The sequence below is a fragment of the Corella eumyota genome, chromosome 4 (genome assembly GCF_963082875.1).
Source record: "Corella eumyota chromosome 4, kaCorEumy4.1, whole genome shotgun sequence".
Lineage (NCBI taxonomy): Eukaryota > Metazoa > Chordata > Ascidiacea > Phlebobranchia > Corellidae > Corella > Corella eumyota.
Window position 1 is genome coordinate 3,035,745 of NC_137493.1, and position 14,362 is coordinate 3,050,106.

The 14,362-nt window shown below is 30.0% G+C and overlaps 3 protein-coding genes across 3 annotated transcripts; 1 reads left to right on the plus strand and 2 right to left on the minus strand.

Annotated features, from left to right (window-relative positions):
* Window positions 1-141: 141 nt before the first annotated feature.
* LOC145749810 (kelch-like protein 41) lies at window positions 142-3,695 on the plus strand. Its single transcript, XM_082565673.1, has 11 exons — window positions 142-305; window positions 629-827; window positions 910-1,134; window positions 1,208-1,354; window positions 1,451-1,793; window positions 1,824-1,901; window positions 1,985-2,140; window positions 2,352-2,518; window positions 2,743-2,937; window positions 3,029-3,153; window positions 3,506-3,695. The coding sequence occupies exons 1-11, from the start codon at window positions 142-144 to the stop codon at window positions 3,693-3,695; spliced, it is 1,989 nt and encodes a 662-aa protein (XP_082421799.1).
* Window positions 3,696-3,983: 288 nt separating this feature from the next.
* LOC145751186 (carnitine O-palmitoyltransferase 1, muscle isoform-like) lies at window positions 3,984-9,965 on the minus strand. Its single transcript, XM_082567290.1, has 15 exons — window positions 9,702-9,965; window positions 9,346-9,492; window positions 9,070-9,186; window positions 8,287-8,363; window positions 8,036-8,166; window positions 7,729-7,868; window positions 7,374-7,554; window positions 6,916-7,014; window positions 6,692-6,826; window positions 6,149-6,325; window positions 5,808-5,968; window positions 5,622-5,688; window positions 5,375-5,554; window positions 4,870-5,026; window positions 3,984-4,436 (listed from the first exon to the last, which is right to left on the minus strand). Exons 1-15 carry the CDS (start codon window positions 9,926-9,928, stop codon window positions 4,279-4,281), a joined length of 2,154 nt encoding a protein of 717 aa, XP_082423416.1. The 5' UTR covers window positions 9,929-9,965; the 3' UTR covers window positions 3,984-4,278.
* Window positions 9,966-10,512: 547 nt separating this feature from the next.
* On the minus strand, window positions 10,513-14,101 carry LOC145749814 (magnesium transporter MRS2 homolog, mitochondrial-like). The gene is made up of 12 exons (XM_082565676.1): window positions 14,023-14,101; window positions 13,711-13,766; window positions 13,582-13,618; window positions 13,397-13,509; window positions 12,927-13,124; window positions 12,626-12,756; window positions 12,122-12,238; window positions 11,734-11,926; window positions 11,442-11,524; window positions 11,266-11,383; window positions 11,080-11,196; window positions 10,513-11,004 (listed from the first exon to the last, which is right to left on the minus strand). Exons 1-12 carry the CDS (start codon window positions 14,099-14,101, stop codon window positions 10,513-10,515), a joined length of 1,734 nt encoding a protein of 577 aa, XP_082421802.1.
* Between the last annotated feature and the right edge of the window lie 261 nt (window positions 14,102-14,362).

Sequence of the window (14,362 nt, forward strand, 5' to 3'; positions counted from 1 at the left end):
ACACACGTGGATACTAAAAAACATTAAACATTGTGAACTAAATAATGCATTATGAGTTGTTAGTTCAATTGGTCCCAGCTAGATGATTAATTTCGTTTCAATTGTCACTTATAGATTATTTCTACATATTACAAATAAGTTATGTCTGAATTACGAAATGCAATCAGTTTGGGAATTAACGACGAGGAAGGAGCTATCCACCAGGAATGGGTTTTAATGTGGGGACTTAACAATTTAAGACAAGAAAATCTTCTTTGCGATGTTACTCTTATTGTGAATGGTAAAAAGTTACAACCTTGCCACAGGTTAGAAAATATCTGCTTCCTATTATGTTACAATATCTCATTATTCACTTGAAAATTATATTTTTCATAGTCAAGTTACATTACATGTTTAGTTTTAGTATACTATAGTTGTTTAAGTACTGGGTGTCTTAAGAATGTATATTTCCATTATTAACCCTGCCTTAACTGTATGAATTTGTTTGTCCTTACTGGATAAATAAATACATATTCCATTACTCTGCTTGCCTTAACTTTAGGTATCGCGTTAATATTAAGAAATATATACATTTCACTGTACTCTGTTAGCCTAGTATATATATTTAACATTTTTAACCTTTTAACAGGGCTGTGTTAGCTTCAAGCTCGCCCTACTTTCGTTCTATGTTCACTTTAAACGTGGTTGAACAAAACCAGGCAGAAGTCGAAATTAACGGGATCGACTTTGAAACGCTTAAGATAATAGTGGATTACCTATATAGTGGAAAAATTGATATCAACGTAGAAAACGTACAAGATTTGCTGACAGGCTGTAGTGTTTTACAAGTAAGTGTTTTTTATATGGTGAGATGGTATTATAATGATACAGTTAGTTTAAAACTAATTATTAAATTATATTTGCAACTAGATTCCGGGCCTTTATGGCAAGTCTCGTCGCTTTATGCAGCGACATCTGTCAATCAAAAATGCCGTCTCGGTTTACATTTTCGCCAAAAGACTTTGCTGCGTTGAGCTCCAAAACGATGCATTCTCGCTAATTGTACAGAGATTTAATGACGTCATAGCATCAGATGATTTTTTGCAATTGGAGAAGGACGACCTTATCGATTTTCTTTCGGCTGATGAACTATCGGTAAAAACACGATTTTACTGACCTTGAAATATTTAATATTTATGTAAAAAATTCTTACTTTTTTTATATTAAGATTGAAAAGGAAGAAACTGTATATGAGGCAACCTTATCGTGGCTGGCTCATGATATTGGTCAACGTGGTTTAGTAGTAGGAGAAATATTCTCCCATGTTCGGCTTCCATTGTTAGATGACAAGTATCTGAACGATTGCATTGCTAAGGTATTTAATTCGTTTAAATATGCTAAACCGTATCAATTAATTGTTGCATTTAAACAGCTACTTTTTATATTTGGAAAAATATTGTTATCTGTACAGGAAGAAGCTTTGATGGCCTTTCCTAAACTCAAAGCTCAAGTGGTATCTACCCAAAAGTATAAACGAGAAAAAGAACTGCAAAAAAACAATATTTCTGATGCAAAAGAAACCCCAGTAGCTAAAGATTTAGATGAAAATCAAAGTGTGGAAGATTTTGTTGAGTTTCCATTTTACTTAGTAAACGTTGGTGAAAGGGAAGTCCGGATACCTCTTAATACACGACCAAGAGCCGGCATGGTGGCCAAGAGCATTCTTCTTTTTACAAACGGTCGAAGAACAATCCTATTTGATCCAATCAAAAATATTTATTTTTGCGGAGTTGACACGCCAAAAAGTGACTCCAGTGACAATAATTTGTCATTTAATAAATCAGGAATAGATTCCGCGATGCCCGAAATGAAAAATCCAGAAGTTTATGCAACCCAAAACGGAACTGTATACTTAATAGGAGGTACTTTATAATTTATTTAGATTTTTATATACAGTATTTAAACTGTTAGGTCCTCTTTAAAATAACTTCCTATGCTTGTTTAGGTTTAGAGGTTATTCGTACAACACCAGACGCTATCCTTCGTTCCAAAGTTTTTGTTTTGGACATTGAACACTTAAAATGGAATGCAAAAGCTTCACTTTGTGAACCAAGGTGTATGACTGGAATTGGTGAGCTCGATGGTTATGTTTATGTAACAGGTATGCACACAAACCCTTGTTATTGCCGTATCCAACAACTATCTATAGCTATTTTAATTTTAATATAAAAAGTAAAGGTTTTAAGGGCTAATGCTATGGCATTGGTGCGGCTCGAACTCGAAGCCTTCATAGCTCGTTGTCTGTTGTCATTACCGCTATATCACACTATCGGGCCATTATAAATTTTTTAAACAATTTTATTGCTGATTAGGTGGTAAAGCACTTTCTAGCGGCAATGTTTTATCGTGTGTTCACAAATACGATGATGACGCAGATAAGTGGATCGAAACACAACCTATGTTGGTTTCTTTATATGGACATGTTTGCGCATCAACTACAGATAAACTATTTGTTTTTGGGGGAAAACTCGCATCTAAGGTACAGTATATTTTTTGAATGTTATAGATTGTAATTGCCTAATGATTAAACTGCAGATAGTGTTGGCTTAGCAAAAGTTCATACCGTTTTTAGCGCCTCACTTAAGGGCGCTACATCATGAGAGGGTAGGGATCAAACCAAGAACCTCATTTAGTAAAGCCAAAGGTTCTAACCACTACCTCATGCTGCCAGTTGTGAAAACAAAAAAATTGTTTAATTTTTAGGAGATTGTGAGCACAGTTTACTTTTTGGAAACATCCTCAAATCAATGGACAGAGGGGAAGAATGTAAATACCCCTCGTTTTTTATCATCTGCAACAACTCTTCGTACTCCTTTGTCGTCTAGAAAAGCCTCTTACTTGGAAACTATTTACATTGTCGGTGGAGTGAGCGACCTGGGCCTTATTGCAAGTGTTGAGGTAACGCAATGGAAATGAACGAATGATGTTTTAGCACAATAAAATAACGGTTCGGCTAAGAAAAATTCAACAAACATTGTTTTAAACACAGAATTACAATTCTTTTACGAACGAGAGTCGAAATGTAAAGCCAGAATTTCCAGAGGGAAGATGTGCTCAAACACTTACAACAGTCAATGGCAACCTAAGTTTAATAGGAGGTCACGTGACCGAGAGGTATGTGTACGAAATCAATTGGGTAAAATAGCCTCTTAGTTAGGCAGCCACAGCTTATCTTGCTTTTCTAGCATTTTTTTAATTTGTTTATCCTCGATGTGGAAAGGTTGACTTTACGACCTAAACATATAGTAATATTTTTTTAACCCGACCCAGTCTCGACTTGCCTTCGACAGTTTAGAATATTATATATTTTAATTGCACGTTAATTAAGCTCCCAATTTTATATTGGCATAAGAAAAGTGGGGATTAAACCCAGGACCTAATGTAATGAAGCCAAGTTTTACTACACGAAGTTGTCGGTAAATCTTCTGCTGTTCTGATTTTATTGCTATAACAAATATTTTTACAGAGGTGAAGATGGCAGATTTGAATCGAAGCAACGACATGACGTTTACTCTTTAGAAACAAATAACATAAACGGAGACATTCATACAGCGTGGAGAAGAGTGACCAATCAAATACGAGGACTTGAGGGTTTTCAATGCGCATGCGCAGGTTTTAGAGTCGACCAAACTAGAATTGGAGGGTCTTGCAAATAGAACATTTTACGTTAGTTTGCGAACTGTTTTTTCAATGGAAGTATTTTAAACGATTTTATAGTTACATGCAATTTATAATGGTATATTTTTTACTGAATTATTCTTACTGTTCTATGGTAAATCTTAAACCTAAAACGCTATAAATCTATTTAAATACAACAATAATGTCTCTTGAAATGTCTATGACTAATTCAAGCAATTTAAACACCAAAATCTTATTATATACATTTAAAAATTTAATATATTTTTAAATTTAACTAAAACAATTTAGAGCAATTGTAAGGTAGTTGATAAATTAAGAATATGTAGAATTAAGACAACACTAATTAAATTTAATTAAAATTATTTTGAATTTTACTTAAAAAACACTAAGCTTGATTAATAGAAAAATTACAAAAAAACAAAAATTTACAATGCATATATTAACGTTATTTACAAATCTAATCTAGCAGGATTAAAAAAAACAAAACATTTATAAACTTTTCCTATTATTATATACTGCAGTAACTTTTAAAGCATTATTGAGTTTTTGTACAAATTTATACACTTACATAATAAAAACAAACGTTGGCTAAAATCTCATTTAATGTTTTCCGTTTGCATTGATATCATTACTTTTGGGAATTGGTCGATTAGAGTCGAGCAAATGTTTTATGTCATCCACAGATTTCTGTAGTTCTTGGCCGAACTCGAATGCTGTGATTGTAGGTCCACTGTTAAAGCAACTGATCAGGCAATTGACTAAAAAAAATGTCAGCTATTTTTTTTTTGTATATATCTTTATCCTTGATGTGGGAAGGTTGAATGCGCGACCAAACATAGAGTAACATCAGTTACTCCGACCCAGTATCAAGTTGCCTTTAGTAGTTTAGGATATTATAGAGATGATAATTGCCAGTAATTATGCTGCTGATTAAGTGCTGGCTCAACAGGAGTTTATACGGTTAATAGCGCCTTACTCAAGGGCACTACAGCATGAGAGCAGCGGGAATTAAATCCTTGACCTTATTGTGGTGAAACGACCTTATTGTGGTGTAAGTATTCTTACAACTACACCACGCTGCCGGTGAACCAAAAAAACAAAATTTGTAAAAAAATAAATTTTAATGTCTCAGGTTTAAAGATCAATGCAATATCCAAGTACCAACAAAAAAGGTATAAAAAATTCACTAACCCTTATTTTCACACATAAAGTAGCTAACTCCATATCCATCCACCCTTTGTGCACCAAACCCTCCCCCAATAGGATCAGTTGTGGCACATTTACCCAACACTGGATCATAACGTAAAGGAGATTGCGAGGTAGAGAGGTGATCAGGTTCAGAAAGACACTTAAATATTAAAACAAAAATTTAAAAACAACAAAATTGTTAAAAAAAACACCTACTATATATTTTATTTTTATTAATTTTTAAATAATGTTACATTTTAAATTATAAACAACAATAAAAATCTGTAAAATTTGTATAATGGAGCTTATTGAACAATATACATATGTATGTTCAATTAATAGCCCTTTAAAATACACAAAACTATCGTTTGCGGTGCACGGGCAAATTATTTCTGCCAAATATCAGTTAAGAGTTGCAATCATATTTTAACAATTGAAATCCTGATTTTAGGGCTGATTATTGACTAGTGTATATAATGTACTAAATAGATAAACAAATAGAATTTACCTTAAATTTAAATATGTCCGGTAGTTTTCCAGTAAACTTGCCAGCCAAATAAAGCCCCAAAAGATGACGATCAACTGCTTTACCATCCATCACTTCAAACTTGTAATTAGTTTGATATTTGATTCCAGTTTTCAAATGGGATATTTTTACTACATCTTTTACTCCAGAATCATAAAAACTCTACAAAAGATTTTTTTTAAATTTAATTTCCAATTTTTAACACCAAGATGATTTAAATGACATTTACCTTTACAAAATCTATTGAGCTCTGAGAAACAGGTCGAATTGTCTCAGTTCTACCTTTCTTGAACAACCTTGATAAAAAAAATTTTTTATATAAAACTGACAACAGTTTAACAAATTTTAGTCAAGATTGTTTATTTTTGGCAACTCGTTAAAAATTTAAATAAATTGTTAATTTTTAAATGAGCACCTTGTTGCCCCAGTTTCATAAGTTTTAGGGATGCCTTTGTGTAGTCTGTAGTAAGTAAGTTGTAATGCCATCTGCATGTAACCATCTGGACTTACTCGGTTTTCTTTCATAAATTTTTTGCCTTTGTTAAGAAAGTAAACGCAAGTATCTATATCATCAGCCTTTTAACAAAAAAAAAATTATATTTCAAATAAAAAAAACTTTTATTTATAAAAAAAAACACTTTTATATATCAAATAAAAAAAACTTTTACATATCAAAAAAAAAATTTTGTGCATTTTAAACATGTTAAAATTTCCCATTAATTTTAATACCAACAAAACAAAATTTAAAATACTTACTAATATTTTCCAATCTTTTTCCGCTTTTTCAATATCACTTTTAAATTGGTCAATTTTCCAGGTTAATAGATCAGGTTTAGGTACTTGAGTATGCTGATTGTAACCACGATGTGTTGCATTTCCATTTGAATCAAACATTTTGTAGTGAAAAGCATATTCCCACATCCTTCCTGCAATCTGTAATTTAAAAAGTAAATATAGATTTTTTTATAATTATTAATAAAATATAAATAACCTATTCAAGCAGTTAGGGCACCAAACATTTACAGTTTTCTAAATGATAAAGTTACAAGTTTAGTATATATGCTTTTTTTAACTTTATGAGTTTTTTAATTTAAATACAATTAGAAAACAATCTTTAGTCATCTATAAATTGTGGCAAATAATATGACGTTTACAAATAAAAAGCCATCTTTAATAATTTAAATATATACAGAAGAACGTAAACACTAACTTTTTAAAACATGTTTAAACAAATATTTTTATAAAATTTAATCATGGACAATATAAATTGTTAAAAAGAAATACAAAGTTTAAACATACAGTTGCTTCAGCAGTAGTATGTTCAACATTGTAGCCATGAGCTCCATTTTTCTTTATAACTAGAGTCATTGATTTATCAAACCAGCGGTTATATCCATTTCCAGTCAAATATTCATGAAATTCTTCACTATTATTCTGCACAAAATCGTAGTCAATTAAAATCTTATTATAAAAATGAAAAAAGATAGGCCTATCCTATAGCCTGTATATAAGTAAGCATTTACTTTTGGAGAGTCCTCATCTAATGCAACACAAAACACAGCGGTTTCAACAATCTTCATACTTCTTGCATTTCCCTCATCTTTTATCATTTCTTCCCGAATCTGCATAATCATTAAATGTTTAATTAAACCTTAAATTTTTTTACATTTATTTATCCTTGATGTCGGAAAATCGACTTTACGACCCAAACATAAAGTAACATCTGTTAACCTGACCCAATCTTGAGTTGACCTTGTCAGCTTGGGACATTATATGATTTTATTGCCCAGTAATTAAGCTGCTGATTAAGTATTGGCTCAGCAGAAGTTTATACCATTTATAGCACCTTACAGGGTGCTACAGCATAAGAGCAGTCGGTGTCAAACCCAGGACCTTATGTAGTGAAAAAAACACAAGTGTATCACATTCAAGCTAACTGATTTACTGGTTTAAATATAACATATTGGATTTAAAAACTTACTTTGGCCCATTCTGTCCTGTTCATTGTGGTAAAAATGGCAGGAGTTGGGCAAGATGACGGATTTAACTCCGAATCTTTGACGATTAGTTCCAGTTGATCCTGGATTTCTCTGGGAGTCAGCAAGGATTCTTTTCCATTTTCTTCAGTGGAAAACAGGTCGAGTTTGTACATTTTACCTTTTCTAAACACACAAAAATATATTCAAAAATTTTAGAATTTAAACTTTTAAAGATATTGACAAAAATAATACAATTTTGTGTTTTATCTTTATTTAAATTTAGTTTTCAAGTCAAAATTAAAATAGCATGTTTTAAATAAATTTTTTTTTGGGTGAGGTATCATAAAAAACACTCACTTAAACACAACAATGTGTTTTCCCCCAGGATATCTCTTTAATTCATCAATTTCAACACCAGGAACTCGAGTTGTCGAACAAACATATTTGTAACGTTCACAACATAATGGAATAAAACCTTGAATCATCATGTTTCGAAGCTAAATAAAATTAAGTTCTAATTAAAAAAAAATAAATACACAATATTACAAATTTTTTAAGTGCATAATGAACCCTTGGATCTTTTAATAAAAATAAGTTTAAATTTTTAAAATAAAATGTTAAGGCCATATTAAAATATTAGTATGTTATAATTTACACTACATACATTTCCAGCTTCAAGTAAAGCCTTGTATTCCATAAAGCACTGAGTAATACCGGCAGCTTGACCTAGCTGATGATTGTCAGATTTACTGTAGACAAAGTCAGCATCTCCAAGACAAGCAAAATTCGAGTGCACTAAAATTATATAAAAACAAATCAAAATATATCAGACAAAATCATCAAATTGTATTAAATTTCCTTAAATAATATAGTTGGGCAAAGATCAATAAAAAATAAAGTAAACATTTAAAATACCTGGGATTGGGGAGCGGCCAGCTAAGTAAACATATTTGTCCCATAATTCGTCTAACCAGTTATCTTCAGTATCGTATCTAACATAAAAGTATTATGAATTTAACAGCGAACCAGAACAATTATATGTTTTATATTACTCTGTAAGGCAGGATGTTTAAACAAAGGTTAGGGTAACAATGCCATATGTTATAACAACTATAAATAATTTATAACAACAACAAAAATTAATCATTGCATTGTTAGATAAATGAATTTTGCAACATTTATTATTAAATACCGTATTGTAAATTATAAGTTAAAGTTTAAATTAAAAATAATTTTAAAAAAAATAATATTTTGAACTTTAAATACAATAATTAATGTACTTTGCACTAGAATTTAACCAACTTACACAAATATTTTTACAAAATATATATTGTGGTTATCTAGTAGTAGTTAAAAGTCCAAAGACCAATCTTTATCAAACATAAAAAACATTAAAGTTTACATATAGCCAATAAACAAACAGTTGTGACCTTCATTTAAACAAAACATATAAACTATATAGGTTATAAAAACCTTGAAAAAACATTAAAGGGGGCGGGTGTATTAACATGCTTTTCTCAAAGTGATTTAATAAATATTCATTGATTTTTTGACCTTCAGAGTAAGCATGAAGGGTAAAATACCAAACAATCCCTCAAACCAAACAATTCGTACACAACATGTTAGGCCTATAGTTATTACTGAACATTTAAAAATAATATATATATATGATATAATATAATATTCAAAAAAAAAAACCTTTGCTGTAGTATTTTTTGCAAAGCAGGTCCTTCATTAGATTGAAATTCTTTCATTGCTTCTTCAAAGGACAAAAATTCTTTAGGGCTCAAAAGAGGTTTGACCATTTTCAAAGTCCTGATAAATTTAACTGAAGTTAATATACAAATATACATCAATTCATTAAAAAAATGTGTTGATATGTTAATGTGATAATTTAATATTTAGGTACAGTATCACACTAACAAAACACTATTTAAAAGGGGTATTAGGCCTTTTTGAGTGCAAATGGTTTACTTTTTACAAGTGTCTTCCAATCTTGGTAATGGAAATCGGGGCAAATAATCCTGAAGTTCGAACAATTTGTTTTTCTTTGGCATCAGTGTAGAAAGTAACAGGCCCCATGCTTTAGATTTTTTGCTCTTTGGATTGAACAGCCACCCTCTATAAGTAAATACATTCAATTTTAAGGTGTGAAGTCTAATACACATATAAATGTCCACTACATCAGTACAGATATACACGATAACATCCTTTATAAAAAAGAATTTAGTAATAATTTATTTTTGGACAACTTCAAATGTACAAAAAATGGTTTTGAAATTATGACACTTTATTTGACCTTAATACTTTAATAAGTTATTTTTTGTTACCTGTATGTAAGCAAGGACTTTATCAATCTCCATCTTATCCATTGCGCCAACCCATACCCAGAAACTCCAACCAGTAAACCAAGTAGTGCAGCTGCAAGTTTATTGTCACCAATAACATCGCTTCTTGAAAAATAACTGGACAACAATTTTTCTATATTCGTGTTGCAAACACCAAATAAAACTGCAGTCGTTACACCCGTTATTCCAAACGGTAGCAATTTTTCCATGTTTTTTGTTTTTATTTAACCCACACTCTTTTTTGATTCTAAATCACAACACACAGAGGTATGTTACCTGACTGTAAGGTGAATAGGCGTCGCAGATATAAATGTTTAGTTTAAATTAACGCCGAAAACGTTAAGTCCAAAGTCCATAAGGGATAGAAGGGGGCGTTTTCGTACGACTCTTTTGTTAAATTTAGCTAGCTAACCGTCTAGTTACAAATCAAACGTAATCTTTGTAACTTTACGCTGCACTTCCTTTTATTTAAATCAGTTTTGTTGAAGCACTCGCACTACATAAGGTTATAAAAATTTATTTATTCTACTAAATTAACACGTAGATAAATTTTTATGGTTGGCTACTAAATAGAACAAGGCGGGCAGTTACTTGCAACAGGCTTATTTTAATGCGCTATTTCCTTCCTTATATAGAACTACCAAGTATCTTATGGAATATCTGAGAACACGTGGCGTATACTTTACAACTGCATTAGCTTGAGGGCATATTAACTGCCTGCTAGTTTCAAATTTTTATTTTTGTTATATATAAAACTATTTTTATTCAACGTGAAGAAATTTTACAAAGCATTTCACAAAAAAATTTTACAAAGCATTTTCACAAATTTCGTAAACAGAAAATCATCATTGCACTGTTTGCTATTTATTAATATGGCAGAGGTTGCAAATGTTCTTTTGTGCTGGGGACGGATAAATTTAAACCAGTCTTTTCCTCCAATTGGTTGGTTTAAAGACTTCATTTTGTTTGGAACTCTGTCTAGATTATTAAATTGATTGCCAACATAGCTGTGTTTATAAATTGAATCATTTTTTATTCTTGGTTGATAAAAGTTGTTCGCTTCACTTTCTACTTCAGAAAGTATGCCGCTGTTGTTATTTAAATAATTTCCACCATTTGGAATTTTGTCTCCAAACTTTATAATAGATTGAAATGAAGAAATAGTTTCAGGCAGTGGCAATTTTCTATCCATAAAAATGTCTTTAGGGTTAGATTCCCCTGTAGGTTTATCTTTTTTTTTACATTTATTTGAAGACTCTTGACCAGATCCAGAATTTGCTGAATACTGAAAGAAAATAGTTTTGGGTAAAACAAAATATTTCGTAAAATAATTTGTACTCCAATTAGAAAATTAACTCACTTTATCAAACACTGAAATTAAACTTGGCCTTCTTTTTAATAATTTTAACAACTGCCACCACATGAGGCCAGCTCCCATAAACATTGCTGATGTTACCGACCAAAATGCAACAGTGTTCTGTAGAAAAACTATTTTAAATACTGACAAAATTTTTTTAAATTTTTGATAGCTAATTTTTTTGCTCACCTCTTCCCAAGAGGACTCTAAATTCATTCCAAAAGCCATTCCCAGCATACCAAACAATGTACAAGAAAACATTCCCATTGTCAAGCGCAATTCCAATTGTAGCAGAAAATTACGATGACTAAAAACAAAAATATTTTTAAGGAAAATACAAACTTTTAAGGTTATATGAAATTTACCTGTCCAAATTAATAAGAATTGCAGTATTCGAGTTTTCTATTGCTTCTTTTAATTCGGATACTTGGTTGGCTATTTCTTCAGCCTAAACATTGTTTTATGAATTTTAAATTAATACTTAAAAAAACATTAAATTATAACTTATTACATACAATAATTTATTAAAGGTTAATAGGAATTTAAGCGTCATGCTTCCTATAGTTTTACTTTTTATTATCTTATTAATTTTTAGTGTCATTACCTTTCCTTAACTTATTTAAAAACTGTTGTAAATTAAAAAAATTATAAGCTTACATCCTTGAGAAAGGAATCCAAAAGTGTCTCCATTTCATCTTGTAAATTAAGTTTGTATTTTTGATGATGGTAAGTCTTGGTAGGATTCATGTTTAGGTTGAATCTTTTCTTGTTGTTTGAGAATTCTTTTACATCTTCTGATTGGTCAAATTCTTCTTCAAAGGGTTTAAAAATGAATGCATCATAATCACTTCTACAATAATAAAATCAGAACAATATTAAAACTTAAACAGCAAAAAAAATACGTATATACAAAACTTATTAAAATCTTTTTAACAAAAATATATCGTAAAAATATAACAAAAACTGGATATCTAGGACAATTAATTGTTTCCATTTTAAATTAGATTTAGAAAAAATGGAACATTTTTATTTATAATTTTAATACCTAGTAGTATTTTCTCCATTCACACTGATGCAAAGATCTCGTATTTCCTCTTCACTTTCTAAAATTTCTTCAATCATTTCACAGAATTCTCGCACATATGTAGAAAATGTGTTCAGACTAAAAAATAATTTAAACATTAGTGAATGCCAACTTAAGCTATTTTGGATCAATAATAGAAATAGTCCAGAGAATTAATTTAGTTTTTTTCAAAGAAAAATTGATTTGCCTTCTCTCCTTCTTTTTGTGCCTTTTTACATCAGGGATTATTAAAACATGTACGCAACAGTAAGATGTATTGGTTAAAACACTAGCATTTCTGCATAAGGATCCTGGGTTTAATTTCTGATAGTTTTATGGAATAGGACTTTATAACCAATACAACCCGAAAACTAATCGGTAATTATCAAGCAATTAATACAATAATTATCAAGCAATTAATACAATATTCCAAGTTAAGACTAGGCTGAGGTAATAAAATAAAAACCTTTTTTTTGATTTATATACCTTGCACTGTGTTTTAATAAAACATGAACTCTTGATCTATCTACTTCCATATTAGAGGGATCAGTTAACTCAGCCAGAAGTTTTCTTATGTCAGGTTCTAATTTTGCCAAATTGTAGGTTAGGTTGGCAAGCTAAAAAATTTCAAATGTTACCTGTCTTGTGTAGCCTATTAATTAGTAACTAAAAAATACAAGCAGTCTAGACTAGGTATTTTTTAAAAGAGTTAAAACACTTATAAGCCTTTCAGGTGTTTTAAAAATATTTTGAATCCAATATTTTTTTAGGACACGTAATATTTTACCGTTGAAGTTAGAATTCCCTCTAATGCTCTATACTCAAGTGGAAGATTGTGAGTGTAAAGAACAGATCCAGTTAAAAATATTGGAAGATCTTTCCAAAAAGTGGCCACCTCGTTTTCTTGTTCAACTATATCAATATTGGGATCAAGAGGTGGATCAATTAAGAGAACAACATCAGGACAAATAATTGCCTTTAGTTTCTTAAATGTAGAAATATGTAAACTTTATAAAATTTTATTGGAAACTAAACAATTATCTTTGGTAGTCTGAAAAACTACCCTTGGATAATTAAAATTCACAATTTTTTTATTATAACTGCCCTAGACAAGACAAACAGTCATACTTACAGGATAGCATTTTTTAAGTTTAAAATATATGGGGATTTAAGGTTAATATATAAGCACTTGTCCTAACACAGTGAATTTATAAATACTATAAGATGCAAACAAATGCAAATAAAATATATATATACCTGAAATCTGATTATAATAAGTCGATTTCTGGAAACAAGCATGTTACTATGCTGAAACCGCAGATCTTGAACAGTTAAGCCAAGTTCATTATATAAAGATGTTTTTGTTACATCTAAAAAAAAATAATTTAAAAGTAATTAAACAAAGTAGAATTTAAAATTAAAGCTAAATTTATTTCTGTTACCATAAATGTTTCTTGATCCAGTAGAATCCACACAAAACTAAAATTCAAAATAATTTTGAACTAAAAATTAACTTAAAGTAACTATTTAACTTAAGAAGGGAGTAAGTTATAAAATATAAAGTTACTTACAATCCGAAACTTTGACGATTTCTTTTGCATAACACTTTGGTATTTTAATCTATCAACTGAAAATGAAATAAAGTAAAAAAATTAAATATTTTTTGCCAGTCTTATTTAGATTATTGCATAATTTTGTTGCCAAAACCTGGTATGCATGTGCAAAACAACAGCAAATTAAAAGGTGATTTTTTTGTAAATGGCTAAATAATTAAAAAAATTTAAAATTAATTATTTTATCCTGTTTAGGCAAATAAGTTAAATAACATTACATAATAGCTTTGTTTTTAATTAAAAACAAAAAAATCAAGTTATATGCCATACCTTGTATTAGTCTTTTACATGTTTTTTGAATAACTTTTAATGTTGGACTATGAAACAAACAAAAACTTGTTTTAAGCATGTCTTTTCATTTAAATGCTAAAAACGTAAAATGTAAACAAAGTGTAAAATAAAATCTAACAACACATGTGTGACTTGACCACCAACGGCTCTCTTTGACAATTTCCTTATTAGGGGGTTTTATAAAGCTTATTTTATGTAAACTTTTTGTTAAAATAAACCCTTTTTATGAACTAGTAAACGGAGTTTTGAAAATGTTTTAATATCAAAGCATTAGTATTAAATGTTTGACAAATATTAAACAAGTATAAAAAATATTAAA